The 13,981-nt window shown below is 41.3% G+C and overlaps 1 protein-coding gene across 1 annotated transcript in view; it reads right to left on the bottom strand.

The window, feature by feature from the left end:
- Positions 1 to 5,856: 5,856 nt before the first annotated feature.
- Positions 5,857 to 13,981, bottom strand: part of LOC139381238 (F-box only protein 40-like) — a 42,952-nt gene continuing 34,827 nt past the window's right edge. Inside the window, exon 7 of the mRNA XM_071124706.1 lies at positions 5,857 to 13,831. Coding sequence (XP_070980807.1) covers positions 13,616 to 13,831 — 216 coding nt within the window. The 3' untranslated portion in view covers positions 5,857 to 13,615. The remainder of the gene's footprint in view (positions 13,832 to 13,981) is intronic.

Genomic DNA, 13,981 nt, shown 5'->3' with positions numbered 1-13,981 from the left:
GTATATCTGTTACAAAATAACTGTTTACAAAAACAATATAAAAGTATGTGGGACCAATACATTGGATATGCCTAGGCTAAACAGGCACTTTGGAGAGGTTGAAAAAACACCTGTATGTCCCCAGACACCACCACAATGTCAGAGATAGGTTGGTGTTGTAGATATTCAGTTTTTATAGTGAACACTAACTTTTAGGCACATTTAACAACTACCGTAACAATTACCACATTCGGACACTTGAATGTACACTGGATACCCCATAACACCATTACAATGTTTCTGTGAGGTTGATATGGTAGAAATTGTGTTTTTCTACAGAAAGAAATTGCATTTAGGAATTGCAAATATGTACACTACCGTTCAAAGGTTTGGGGTCACTTAGAAAGGTCCTTGTTTTTAATAAATAAATAAATACAAATTGTTCATTTAAAATAACTTCAATACAGTGTAGACATTGTTAATGTTGTAAATGTCTATTGTAGCAGGAAACGGTGCCACAACTTCCGCCGAAGTTGGTCCCTCTTCTTGTTCGTTCGGCGGTCGACGTCACCGACCTTCTAGCCATCGCTGATCCACTTTTCATTTTCCATTGGTTTTGTCTTCCATCACACCTGGTTCCAATTCCATCAGTTACATGTTGTGTATTTAGCCCTCTGTCCCCCCCATGTCCTTGTCCGTAATTGTTTGTTCTAGTGCTTGTTCACGGTATGCTGGTATTTACCGGGTTTTGTTTGACCCATTTATTGTATTATTCTGTTGACGGTGGTTTATGGTTATTAAACACAACCGTTGTAAATCAGTTTCCGCACTCCTGCTCCTGACTTCTCTGCCGCCAGTAGCATCGCATTACAAACAGCTGATTTTGAATGGAATATCTACATAGGTGTACAGAGGCCCATTATCAGCAACCATCACTCCTGTGTTTCAATGGCACATTGTGTTAGCCTTTTAAAATGATAAACTTGGATTAGCCATTTGATCATTAGAAAACCCTTTTGCAATTATGTTAGTACAGCTGAAAACTGTTGTTCTGGTTAAAGAATGAATAAAACTGGCCTTTAGACTAGTTGAGTATCTGGAGCATCAGCATTTGTGGGTTCGATTACAGGCTCAAAATGGCCAGAAACAAATACATTTCTTCTCAAATTTGTCAGTCTATTCTTGTTCTGAGAAATGAAGCCCATTCCATGCGAGAAATCGCCAAGAAACTGAAGATCTCGTACAACGCTGTGTACTACTCCCTTCACAGAACAGCGCAAACTGGCTCTAACCAGAATAGAAAAAGGAGTGGGAGGCCCCGGTGCACAACTGAGCAAGAGGACAAGCACATTTGTGTCTACTCTGAGAAACAGACACCTCACAAGTCCTCAACTGGCATCGTCATTAAATAGTACCCGCAAAACACAAATTTCAATGTCTAAAGTGAAGAGGCAACTCTGGGATGCTGGCCTTCTAGTCAGTTCCTCTGTCCAGTGTCTGTGTTCTTTTGCCAAGCTTAATCTTTTCAGTCTATGATTTGGCTTTTTCTTTGCAACTCTGCTGAGTCGCCTCTTCACTGTTGACATTGAGACTGGTGTTTTAATGGATTTTTTTTGTTGCTTTTCTTTCAAAAACAAGGACATTTCTAAGTGACCCCAAAATTTTGAACAGTAGTGTAAATTTCTCCCATGGGCAAAGAAATTCGAAAGGGGTGATTGATATTAATTAACAGTAATTTTGATCCAAATGTGCAAATTGTCCAAACAGATCATCAAGTTAGATTAATTATTTGAAATATGTTATTGGACCATAAACAGATTTGGCTTATTAACCTATACGGTCCAAGCTTCTTTGAAAATATATATAAGAATTGATCAACTCTACAAGCAACACTAGACTGTTATTATGGTGGGAGATAATAATAATAATACGGATTTAAACACCTCTATGGACCATAAAGGAAATAACACTACAAACTTTCACCCTCAGGCACTTAAGGAAATCATGAAAGTCATGGATATATTGGAATTAGTGGATATAAGGAGGCTTAAATACCCCGACCTAGTGAGATATACATGGTAGAGGGGACAGAATGAGGTCGGATCATCACATAATTGACATACAGTTGAAGTCGGAATTCTACATACACTTAGGTTGGAGTCATTAAAACTAGTTTTTCAACTTCTCCACAAATTAGGGGGGGCGGCGGTATTTTCATGTCCGGATGAAAAGCGTGCCCAAAATAAACTGCCTGTTTCTCAGGCCCGGAAGCTAGGATATGCATATAGTTATATATAGGTAGGTTTAGATAGAAAACACTCAAGTTTCTAAAACTGTTAAAATCATGTCTGTGAGTATAACATAATTTATTTGGCAAACCATCCAGGGGGAAAAAAAATTGAGATGACTGTGTTTTCAAATGTTTTCTATTGGATACTAGATTTATGAGGCACCTGGTTGCAGTTCCTATGGCTTCCACTAGATGTCAACAGTCTTTAGAAATTGGTTGATGTTTTTCCTTTGAGAAATGAAGAAGTAGCCCTTTCCTTTCTGGGTGTCGAGCCAAGTGGACTGTCTTAAATTTGATCGATTATTTACGTTTTAGGATATCTAAGATTGGATTAGGAAAGTTGTTTGAAATGTTTGGACCAAGTTTACAGGTAACTTATTAGATCATTTGTAGTCATGTTGGGCGAGTTGAAACCAGTGTTTTTCTGGTGTTTTTCTGGATAAAACGTGCAAAATAAATGGACATTTCGGGGATATAATGAAGGAGTTAATCGAACAAAAGGACCATTTGTGATGTTTATGGAACATATTGGAGTGCCAACATAAGAAGACATTCAAAGGTAAGGCATGAATTATATTGTTATTTCTGAGTTTTGATAATCGCATGGTTTGCTTTAGCCGTAAAGCCTTTTAAAAATCTGACACGGTGGCTGGATTAACAAGAAGTGAAGCTTCATTTTGGTGTATTGCACTTGTGATTTTATGAAATTGTATAAATATTTATAATAATTTCATTTGAATTTGGCGCTGTGCCATTTCACCGGATGTTGTCAAATCGATCCCGCTAACGGGATTTGATCCATAAGAAGTTAACTTCTTATGGCTGGGGGCAGTATTGAGTAGCTTGGATGAATAAATTGCCCAGAGTAAACGGCCTGCTCCTCAGTCCCAGTTGCTAATATATGCATATTATTCACATTTGGATAGAAAACACTCTGAAGTTTCTAAAACTGTTTGAATGATGTCTGTGAGTATAACAGAACTCATATGGCAGGCAACAACCTGAGAAAAAATCCAAACAGGAAGTGGGAAATCTGAGGTTGGTCGATTTTCAACTCAGCCCCTATCAAATACACAGTGGGATATGGGTCAAGTTGCACGTCCTAAGGCTTCCACAAGATGTCAACCGTCTTTAGAAACTGGTTTGAGGCTTCTACTGTTAAGTGAGGCCGAATGAGTGCTGAATGAGTCAGGTGTCTGGCAGAGAGCCACGCGCTGGTCATGCGCATTTCACATGAGAGCGACCTGCGTTCCATTGCTTTTCTACAGACATAGGAATTCTCCGGTTGGAACGTTATTGAAGATTTATGATAAAAACATTCTAAAGATTGATTCAATACTTAGTTTGACATGTTTCTACGGACTGTAACAGAACTTTTTGGACTTTTCGTCCGACCTTTCCGCTGGACTTACACGCGTGTCGTGAGTTTGGATTTGTTTACCAAACGCACAAACAGTAGGTGTTTGGACATAAATTATGAACTTTATCAAACAAATCAAACATTTATTGTGGAACTGGGATTCTTGGGAGTGCATTCTGATGAAGATCATCAAAGATAAGTGAATATTTATAATGCCATTTCTGACTAATTTGAGCATCACCAATTGTACATTTGACTTTCTCTTAAATTACGATAGATAAATGTCTGGTTCTTTTTTTCCTGACACCGTAGGTTCATGTACTTTGATGTGAAGCGGTCAAATTAGCTCTCTATTTTAATTTTTGACCTTTAATCCCAGAAAAATGGCCTTTAATCCCCAAAAAAGCGTTGAGGCCTCGACACCATCTTGTTCGGGGCTAACTGCCCATTATGCCAAACCTATTCTCACTGGCCATGTTGTGATTGGTGATGTTTTGTACATTTGCAATATGATTCCATTCGCCCTCTGGTGGTATTTACCGGGACAGCGGAAAAATGACAAAAATTTGAACATTTTATAAAACGGAAATCGAATGTCCGAGAGACTTCGTTCGATGACTTCCCGGAAGATCTGTCCCCGGTGCACAACACGCCGCCGTCGGCGAATTTTAGAAACATTCGCTGACGTCTAGTAAGGGACCGTACATTTGCAATATGGAGTTTCTCATCAACCATACAGCAAATGACAAAAGGTTACCCTTCATGTATGTCAGACTAGAAAGCTCAACGAACAGAGTTCGCTGAACTTTTATAGAAAAGTCCAACCTCCTTGTCTATGTGGCAGTTAGCAGATGTGTGCAAACGGGAGAGGAATAAAAATGTATAAAAGGTGTTTAGCTTGAATAGCTGACGTTGCCACCGTTGTCTGTTCCTTCCTGCATGTTTCCAGAAGAGTACCTACAGATTGTACAAACGGGATGTCACATACTGCAGTCGCACCCGGCTCTTGTCTGTACGCCACGACTTATAACTAAGTCACACAAGACAACAAGCGGGGGCCTCCAAAGTGGCGAGGTGGTGTAAGGCAGAAAATAGTAAAAATAAAGAAAAACTCTGGAATGAGTAGGTGTGTCCAAACTTTTGACTGGTACTGTTTGGTCTTTTCAATGTTTGATACTAAACATTTTACTACTTTATTTATAAGAATATTTAGCTGTGTTAATCATTTCGACCCCTACCTTTTTAAAAAACAATGTATTACTTGTTAAAGGGATACACCAGGATTATCTACTTCCCCAAAGTCAGATGAACTTGGGCGGTTTGATGGAAGTTGCTAAATAGCGCTAGCGCAATTGATAACTAGTGTTGACTGGAAGTCTATGGTTATTTGCTAGCATGCTAGCAAGTAGATGGACAAGGTAAGATAGCAATCCATGCTTTGATTTTGTTTAGCATTTTTAGCACTAAACCAATGCAAGTGGAAATCCACAATATAAGCATTTCCATGTTCCGTTTCCTAATCATCCCAAAGTATAAAACAATTATTGTATAGCTCAATAAAGTTACTTTAAGATGATTTGGAAATGAAATGCGAAAAATGCTAATATCAGGGATATTCACTTCCAATGGTTTTGTGCTATACATGCTAAAAAGTTGGAGACAGTGACCAGGTAAACAAAACCCAAGCATAGATTGCGGTCTTATCTCGCTCATAGACTGTTTACAAGGTAAGGAAACCAATATGTAATTTTGTAATTTGTGCAAACTCTACCTTTAACACTAGAACCACCATAGGCCAAATGCCACTGATGTTTGATTTTGTAAATTTCAACAAATCTTCCCCCAAAGATTGCTATGTCCTGCGACTTCCCTGATTTTCCTGAATGTTTGTATTTTACACTGCTCATTTGTCAGAATTTTGAAATCACAAACAGAAAGTATTTAGAGCCTTGTTACGCAGGTTTTTTTCATACCTATTGCCGACTTAACATGCCAAGACAGCGTTCCGTTGGTACCCAGCCAGGCTGTAATGGTTCTCTCTCTCCTCACTGAATGATTGGCAAATTTAATGATTTGGGATAATTGTGCAACTTACTTCACAATTGAATTTAAATTACGCTTAACTGAATGATAAGAAGGGTGAAGAGGTTGATTAATAATTTAGAAAGACAATAGTGTAATTATGAGTTTGTTATGCAGCAAAAAAATTAATCACTGCACACCTTGCGGGTTTGTACCATTCTCTTTTCTTTATTTAACCTTTATTTAACCAGGAAAGCCCACTGAGACACAGAGTCTCTTTTTCAAGGGAGACCTGGCCAAGAAGGCAGCAACAATCAATACATTACATTATTAAAACATACAACAATACAATACAACATGATCCAGCCTACAACAAGCATTTACACTCCTCTGTAACAGAGTGTCCCATCAATATTTTAAATTGATTCAGTGGCACTAACATATCTCGATGAAGCATGGATTGTAGACTATTCCATGTGTCTGGTGCACAAGAAGAGGAGGCAGTCTTGTCTAATACTGTGAATGTCCTGGGGACTTTAAGTAGCAACCACCTAGCAGACTGGGTATGGTAAATGCTGGTGGTGAAGGAGAGCAGACTACAGAGGTAAAGAGGGAGTTTACCAAAAAGGGCTTTATAGATGAACACATACAAATGCATCTTTCTACGCATATAAAGTGAGGTCCAATGTACCATTTGGTACAAGGTGTAATGGTGGGTGAGTAACTTGAGTGATATGATTGATGAGTGATAAACAGAGTCCAGTCTCTGTAAGACAGAGGAGGCTGCATGCATATACAACAAATCACCATAATCAATGACAGAGTGAAAAAGTGGCCTGAACAAGCTTCTTTCTAGCCATAAGCGGGAAGCAAGCCTTATTACGAAAATAAAAACTCAATTTCAATTTAAGCTTTGTCACAAGATTATCCACATGAACTTTAAAGGATAACTTGTCATCCAACCAAATACCTAGATATTTGTAGGAGGACACTTTTTCAATGGATAAGCCAACAGATATGACAATGCTAACCTTCTTTGAGTTCTAACTGTTAAAGGTCATACATTTAGTTTTTTGTACATTCAAGACCAGTTTGAGACCATAAAGGGAGGCCTGCAGTGACTGAAAAGCAGTCTGGAGCTTTTCAAAAGCCTGAACCAGAGAAGGAGCACATGTATATATGACTGTATCATCTGCATATAGATGTAATTTTGCCGGTTGCATCCCATTTCCCAAATCATTAATACAAATTTAGAACAACACTGGGGCTAAAATGGAACCCTGGGGCACGCCTATATTAATCTCAAGAAAGCTACATTTGTGATTGTCAGTATATACACATTGTGTTCTGTCAGAAAAATAATTCCTTAACCAATTTACTGCCCCTTCACTGAGACCAATGTTTCTGAGTCTAGCTAGCAACAATTCATGGTCAACTGAATCAAATAATAAATCCACAAACAAAGCAGCACAATGTTGCTTTTTATCAAGTGCATTAATGATGTAATTTTCCATGGCTATAGCTGCAGTTGTGGTGCTGTGCCCCGATTTATAAAGCCAGACTGAACCCCAGTCAGTATGTTCTTTTTTTTAAACTGTGAGTTCACTATGGATTCATAGACTTTGGCCAGGATAGGGAGTTTGGCGATAGGATGATAGTTATTAACATTTGAGGGATCTTCACCCTTTAGCAGCACTTTTATGTTTTACTTTCTAAAAATAAGATGTTATGTGACTGTTTTATTTACTATAACTCTATTACTAATCAAATATATTGTTAGGCAAACCAGCACCTGTTTTTAATTAGGAAATGAAAGCGGTTTGGGGTCAGCCAGGATGTTCTGGAGATGGTGTACAGCAGCTTGGTGGAGAGTATCCTCAAATTCAATATTGGTTAGTGTTTATTGTCTTATTTTACTGTAGAGCCTCTAACCCTGCTCAATATACCTTATCCAACCCTTCAGTTCCACCACCCACGCATGCGATGACATCACCAGGTTTCAATGATGTTTCTAGAGACAATATCTCTCTCATCATCACTCATTGCTTAGGTTTACCTCCACTCTATTCACATCCTACCATACCTTTGTCTGTACTTTATGCCTTGAATCTATTTAATCGCCCCCAGAAACATGCTCCATTTACTCTCTGTTCCGGACGTCCTAGGTCGTCCAGCCCTTATAGCTTTTAGCCGTACCCTTATCCTACTCCTCCTCTGTTCCTCTGGCGATGTAGAGGTGAATCCAGGCCCTGGAGTGCCTAGCTCAACTCCTATTCCCCAGGCACTCTCTTTTGATGACTTCTGTAACCGTACAAGCCTTGGTTTTATGCATGTTAACATTAGAAGCCTCCTCCCTAAGTTTGTTTTATTCACTGCTTTAGCACACTCTGCCAACCTGGATGTCCTAGCCATGTCTGAATCCTGGCTTAGGAAGATTACCAAAAACCCTGAAATCTCTATCCCTAACTACAACATTATCAGACAAGATAGAACGGCCTAAGGGGGCAGTGTTGCAATCTACTGCAGAGATAGCCTGCAGAGTTATGTCCTACTATCCAGGTCTGTACCCAAACAATTTGAACTTCTACTTTTAAAAATCCACTTTTCTAGAAACAAGTCTCTCACCGTTGCCGCTTGCTATAGACCTCCCTCTGCCCCCAGCTGTGCTCTGGACAACATATGTGAACTGATTGCCCCCCATCTATCTTCAGAGCTCGTGCTGCTAGGTGACCTAAACGGGGACATACTTAACACCCCGGCCATCCTACAATCAAAGCTTGATGCCCTCAATCTCACACAAATTATCAATGAACCTACCAGGTACAACCCCAAAGCTGTAAACATGGGCACCCTCACGGGCACCCTCAACTTGCCCTCTAAATACACCTCTGCTGTTTTCAACCAAGATCTCAGCGATCACTGCCTCATTGCCAGCATCCGTAATGGATCCGCGGTCAAACGACCTCTCCTCATCACTGTCAAACGCTCCCTGAAACACTTCAGCAAGCCGGCCTTTCTAATCAGCTTGGCCCGGGTATCCTGGATATTGACCTCATCCCATCAGTAGAGGACACCTGGTTAAAAAAGCATACCCCACTCAAGAGATTTAGAACCAGGAACAGATATTGCCCTTGGATCTCTCCAGACCTGACTGCCCTTGACCAGCACAAAACATAATGTGGCGTTCTGCATTAGCATCAAACAGCCCCCGTGATATGGCATTTTTCAGTCAGGAACCAATATACACAGGCAGTTAGGAAAGCCAAGGCTAGCTTTTTCAAGCAGAAATTTGCTTCCTGAAACACAAATACAAAGAATATCTGGGACACTGTAAAGTCCATGGAGAATAAGAGCACCTCCTCCCAACTGCCCACTGTACTGAGGCTAGGAAACACTGTCACCACCGATAAATCCACTATAATTGATAATTTCAATAAGCATTTTTCTACGGCTGGCCATGCTTTCCACCTGGCTACCCCTACTCCGGTCAACAGCCCTGCACCCCCCACAGCAACTCGCCCAAGCCTCCCCCATTCTCCTACTCCCAAATCCAGATAGCTGATGATCTGAAAGAGCTGCAAAATCTGGACCACTACAAATCAGCCGGGCTAGACAATCTGGAACCTTTCCTTCTAAAATGATCTGCCAAAATTGTTGCAACCCCTTTTACCAGCCTGTTCAACCTCTCTTTCGTGTCTTCTGACATTCCCAAAGATTGGGAGCAGCTGCGGTCATCCCCCTCTTCAAAGGGGGTGGCACTCTTGACCCAAACTGCTACAGACCTATATCTATCCTACCCTGCCTTTCTAAGGTCTTCGAAAGCCAAGTTTTACAAACAGATTACTGACCATTTTGAATCCCACCGTACCTTCTCCGCTATGCAATCTGGTTTCAGAGTTGGTCATGGGTGCACCCCAGCCACGCTCAAGGTCCTAAACAATTTCATAACCGCCATTGATAAGAAACAATACTGTGCAGCCGTTTTCATCTACCTAGCTAAGGCTTTAGACTCTGTCAATCACCACATTCTTATCGGCAGACTCAACAGCATTGGTTTCTCAAATGATTGCCTCGCCTGGTTCACCACCTACTTCTCCGATAGAGTTCAGTGTTCAGACGACACCAGTGTTCATATCGGAGGGCCTGTTGTCCGGGCCTCTGGCAGTCTCTATGAGGGTGCCACAGGGTTCAATTCTTGGGCCGACTCTTTTCTCTGTTTACAACAATGATGTCGCTCTTGCTGCTGGTAAGTCTCTGATCCACCTCTACACAGATGACACCATTCTGTATACTTCTGGCTCTTCTTTGGACACTGTGTTAACTACCCTCCAGACCAGCTTCAATGCCATACAACTCTCCGTCCGTGGCCTCCAACTGCTCTTAAATACAATTAAAACTACATGCATGCACTTCAACCAATCGCTGCCCGCACCTGCCCCCCCGTCCAGCATCACTACTCTGGACTGTTCTGACTTAGAATATCTGAACAACTACAAATACCTAGGTGTCTGGTTAGACTGTAAACTCTCCGTCCAGACTCACATCAAACATCTCCAATTCAAAATGAAATCTAGAATTGGCTTCCTATTTCGCAACAAAGCATCCTTTACTCATGCTGCCAAAAGGTACCCTCGTAACACTGACCATCCTACCGATCCTCGACTTCAGCGATGTCATTTACAAAATAGCCTCCAACACTCTACTCAAAAAATTGGATGCAGTCTATCACAGCGCCATCCATTTTGTCACCAAAGCCCCATGTACTACCCACCACTTCGACCTGTCCTCTCTCATTGGCAGGCCTTCGCTTCATACTCGTCGCCAAACACACTGGCTTCAGGTCATCTACTAGACCCTGCTAGGTAAAGCCCCGCCTTATCTCAGCTCACTGGTCACCATAGTAGTACGCGCTCCAGCAGGTATATCTCACTGATCACTCCCAAAGCCAACTCCTCCTTTGGCCACCTCTCCTTCCAGTTCTCTGCTGCCAATGACTGGAACGAACTACAAAAATCACTGAAACTGGAGACTCATATCTCCCTCACTAACTTTAAGCACAAACTGTCAGAGCAGCTCACAGATCACTGCACCTGTACATAACCCATAGCCTATCTTGCTCCTTTGCACCCTAGTATTTCTACTTTGCACATTAATCTTCTGCACATCTACCATTCCAGTGTTTAATTGCTATATTGTATTTACTTCGCCACCATGGCCTATTTGTTGCCTTACCTCCCCTATCTCACCTCATTTGCACACATTGTATATAGACTTGTTTTTCTACTGTATTATTGACTGTATGTTTGTTTACTCCATGTGTAACTCTGTGTTTTTGTATGTGTCGAACTGCTTTGCTTTATCTTGGCCAGGTCGCAGTTGTAAATGAGAACTTGTTCTCAACTTGCCTACCTGGTTAAATAAAGGTGAAATAAAAAAATTAAATAAAAATTGACAGTCTGGTACGGTAATCTGAGCGTGAGGAGCAAAAGCAAACTAACAAGAAGAGAAAACACAGCCAGCACAGTAATTGGTCGACCACAGGCTCAGTTGAGCGGTCTGTTCCAGAAGGCAACCAAAAAGAAGGCACCGTCTGTCATTGGCGACCCTTCCGGCTCTCTACACCCTCAGTTCGAGAGGCTTCCCTCTGGCTGCACTTCAGAATACCTATGGCCAAGAAGAATGTGTTCAAACATTCATTCGTTCCTTGTGCTGTTGGACTACTAAATGCAATGTAAATTGTATCGGTATGTGTACTTATCTATCCAGTGCAGTTGGGACAGTGGTCAGTTGTGAGTAAATGTATGAATGTCTTCTATATTTTTAGTATATGCAATATGAAGGACTGACTGGTTTAAATGTGTATGATGTGAGAACATATGCGTATGCAATCCTTTGAAAGTAATGTGATGCCAAAGCAAAATGTCCATTCTGGATGGACACTAAAGTTTTATTCTATTCTAATTTATATAGTAAAAAAAAGAGCATATTCTGCAGTTTGTATGACACTAACCTTTGTCAAGTAACTAAATTCAAGAGGTGCAGCTCTATATCCATGCTGTCCTTGCATAAACACATGAACACTCACGAGGCTGCATTGCTCTGGCTACTAAGCAAAAACTAGTAACATAATAAATATACCATTTAAATATGCTATTCTGTCATCAACGGATGAATGGGCGATAGAAACCAGATAGAAACTGATAATGGTGCATGTGACTTCTATGAACTGAATAATGAGGAGGGTGAAGAAGGTGATTGAATTTGATTTATCTGAATGATGAGGGCAAAGAGGATGATTGAATTTAGAACAATAGTGTAATGATGATGAATTGTGGGCAGTCTAATTATTTTATTGTGAAAGGCTGGAAATTGTGTATACGTACATTACACAACCAAAAGTATGTGGACACCTGCTCGTCAAATATGTCAATCCAAAATCATGGGCATTAATATGGAGTTGGTCCCTCCTTTGCTACTATAACAGCCTCCACTCTTCTTGGAAGGCATTCCACTAGATGTTGGAACATTGCTGCAGAGATTTGCTTCCGTTCAGCCACAAGAGCATTAGTGAGGTCGGGCACTGGTGTTGGGCGATTATGCCTGGCTCGCAGTTGGCTTTCCAATTCATTCCAACGGTGTTTGATGGGGTTGAGGCTAGGGTTCTGTGCAGGCCAGTCAAGTTGGAAGCACAGAATCATCTAGAATTTCATTGTATGTTGTAGCATTAAGATTTCCCTTCACTGGAACAAAGGGGCCTAGCCCGAACCATGAAAAAAAGCCCCAGACCATTATTACCCCTCCACCAAACTTTACAGTTGGCACGATGCATTCGGGCAGGTAGTATTCTTCTGGCATCCACCAAACCCAGATTTGTCAGTTGGAGATGGTGCCAGATGATTCATTCATCCAGAGAACAGCACTTGGTGGTCCATTTCTGTGAGCTTGTGTGGTCTATCACTTCGCGGCTGAGCCATTGTTGCTCCTAGACGTTTCCACTTTCCACTTGCCTAGTTAAAAAAATATAAAATTAAGTAAAATACAATAACAGCAATTACAGTTGACCGGGGCAGCTCTAGCAGGGCAGAAAACTGTCTTTGTCCGGGGTTACAACAAAATGTGTGCTGTACTCTAAAACGGAGTTTGTGTCACGACTCCCGCCGAAGTCGGCTCCTTTTCTTGTTCAGGCGGCGCTCGGCTGTCGACGTCACCGGTCTTCTAGCCATCGCCGCTCTACCTTTCATTTTCCATTTGTTTTGTCTTGTTTTTCCGCACACCTGGTTTACATCCCCTCATCACTCTACGTGTATATTATCCTCTGTTCCCCCCCATGTCTGTGTGTGTAATTGTTCGTTACATTTATTGTGTGACGCGGCAGGCTGGGTTTTTCCGGGTATTGTTTTGAACCTGTGTTATTGTATTGTTGTTCATTATTTGTGCTCTATTCGCTTTTGCCTTTGGCTGGAGTGTTGTGACGCTGTTGCGTCCAACTGATGTGCTTCTGCCAATCATCCTTAGCAAAAATGTAAAAATGTATTACAGATTTCTTGAGTTATCTCAGATTTATTCTGGGGATTTTGAGGAATTGAATTAGGCTTCCGCAGTGTGTCATGGGGGACAAACATCCTTAACCAAGTGTAGAATCGGTCAGGAAATGCACTTCCAAGACTGAAATCAAATTTTTCTAATGAGCAACAGAAAAACACACATGCCAATCAGCATGTTCAGTGGCTCTTTAAGTAGATCGCTAACTTGGTCCCAGATATGTTTAAGCTCTTGCCAACTCTATTGCTGTTATTGTCAAGCCATACATGTTTGGCATGACAATGAGTGACAAGGATGATGGCACAAACAGACTGGCACTCAGGGTAGAGGACTGTAAGTGCAGCACAAATGAACCACTATTCAAACCTTATGAACTACTATTGAAAGCTTATGAACCACTATTAAATCTTATGAAACACTATTCAAATATTCTTCTGGAACAGGGTGACCAGACTTTTGCTGTTGCTTTGTGTGTCTGTGTTCATTTTGTTGTTGACAATGTGAGGCAGGAGCACACGCTCGGTCCTGGGCTCCATCTCGTAGTAAGGGCACACCTTCAGGTGGTCTGACATGGAGGGTACATTGTTGTCAAAACACCATGCTTCTACTGGAGAGAACAGAGTACTGAACTGCCACACCTGGGCGGAGGGGAGGAGTGGAGGGAGAGTACAGGGGAGGGGAGGAGAAGATGAGAGGAGGAAGGAATAGAGAGAAGAGGAGAACAAAGAGGAAAAAGCAAAATGAAGAGGAGAGCAGAGAGGAGGAAGGAGAAGAGAGGAGAGGAAATC

Source organism: Oncorhynchus clarkii, chromosome 2 (assembly GCF_045791955.1).
Source record: "Oncorhynchus clarkii lewisi isolate Uvic-CL-2024 chromosome 2, UVic_Ocla_1.0, whole genome shotgun sequence".
Lineage (NCBI taxonomy): Eukaryota > Metazoa > Chordata > Actinopteri > Salmoniformes > Salmonidae > Oncorhynchus > Oncorhynchus clarkii.
This window is presented reverse-complemented; position numbering and strand designations above follow the sequence as displayed.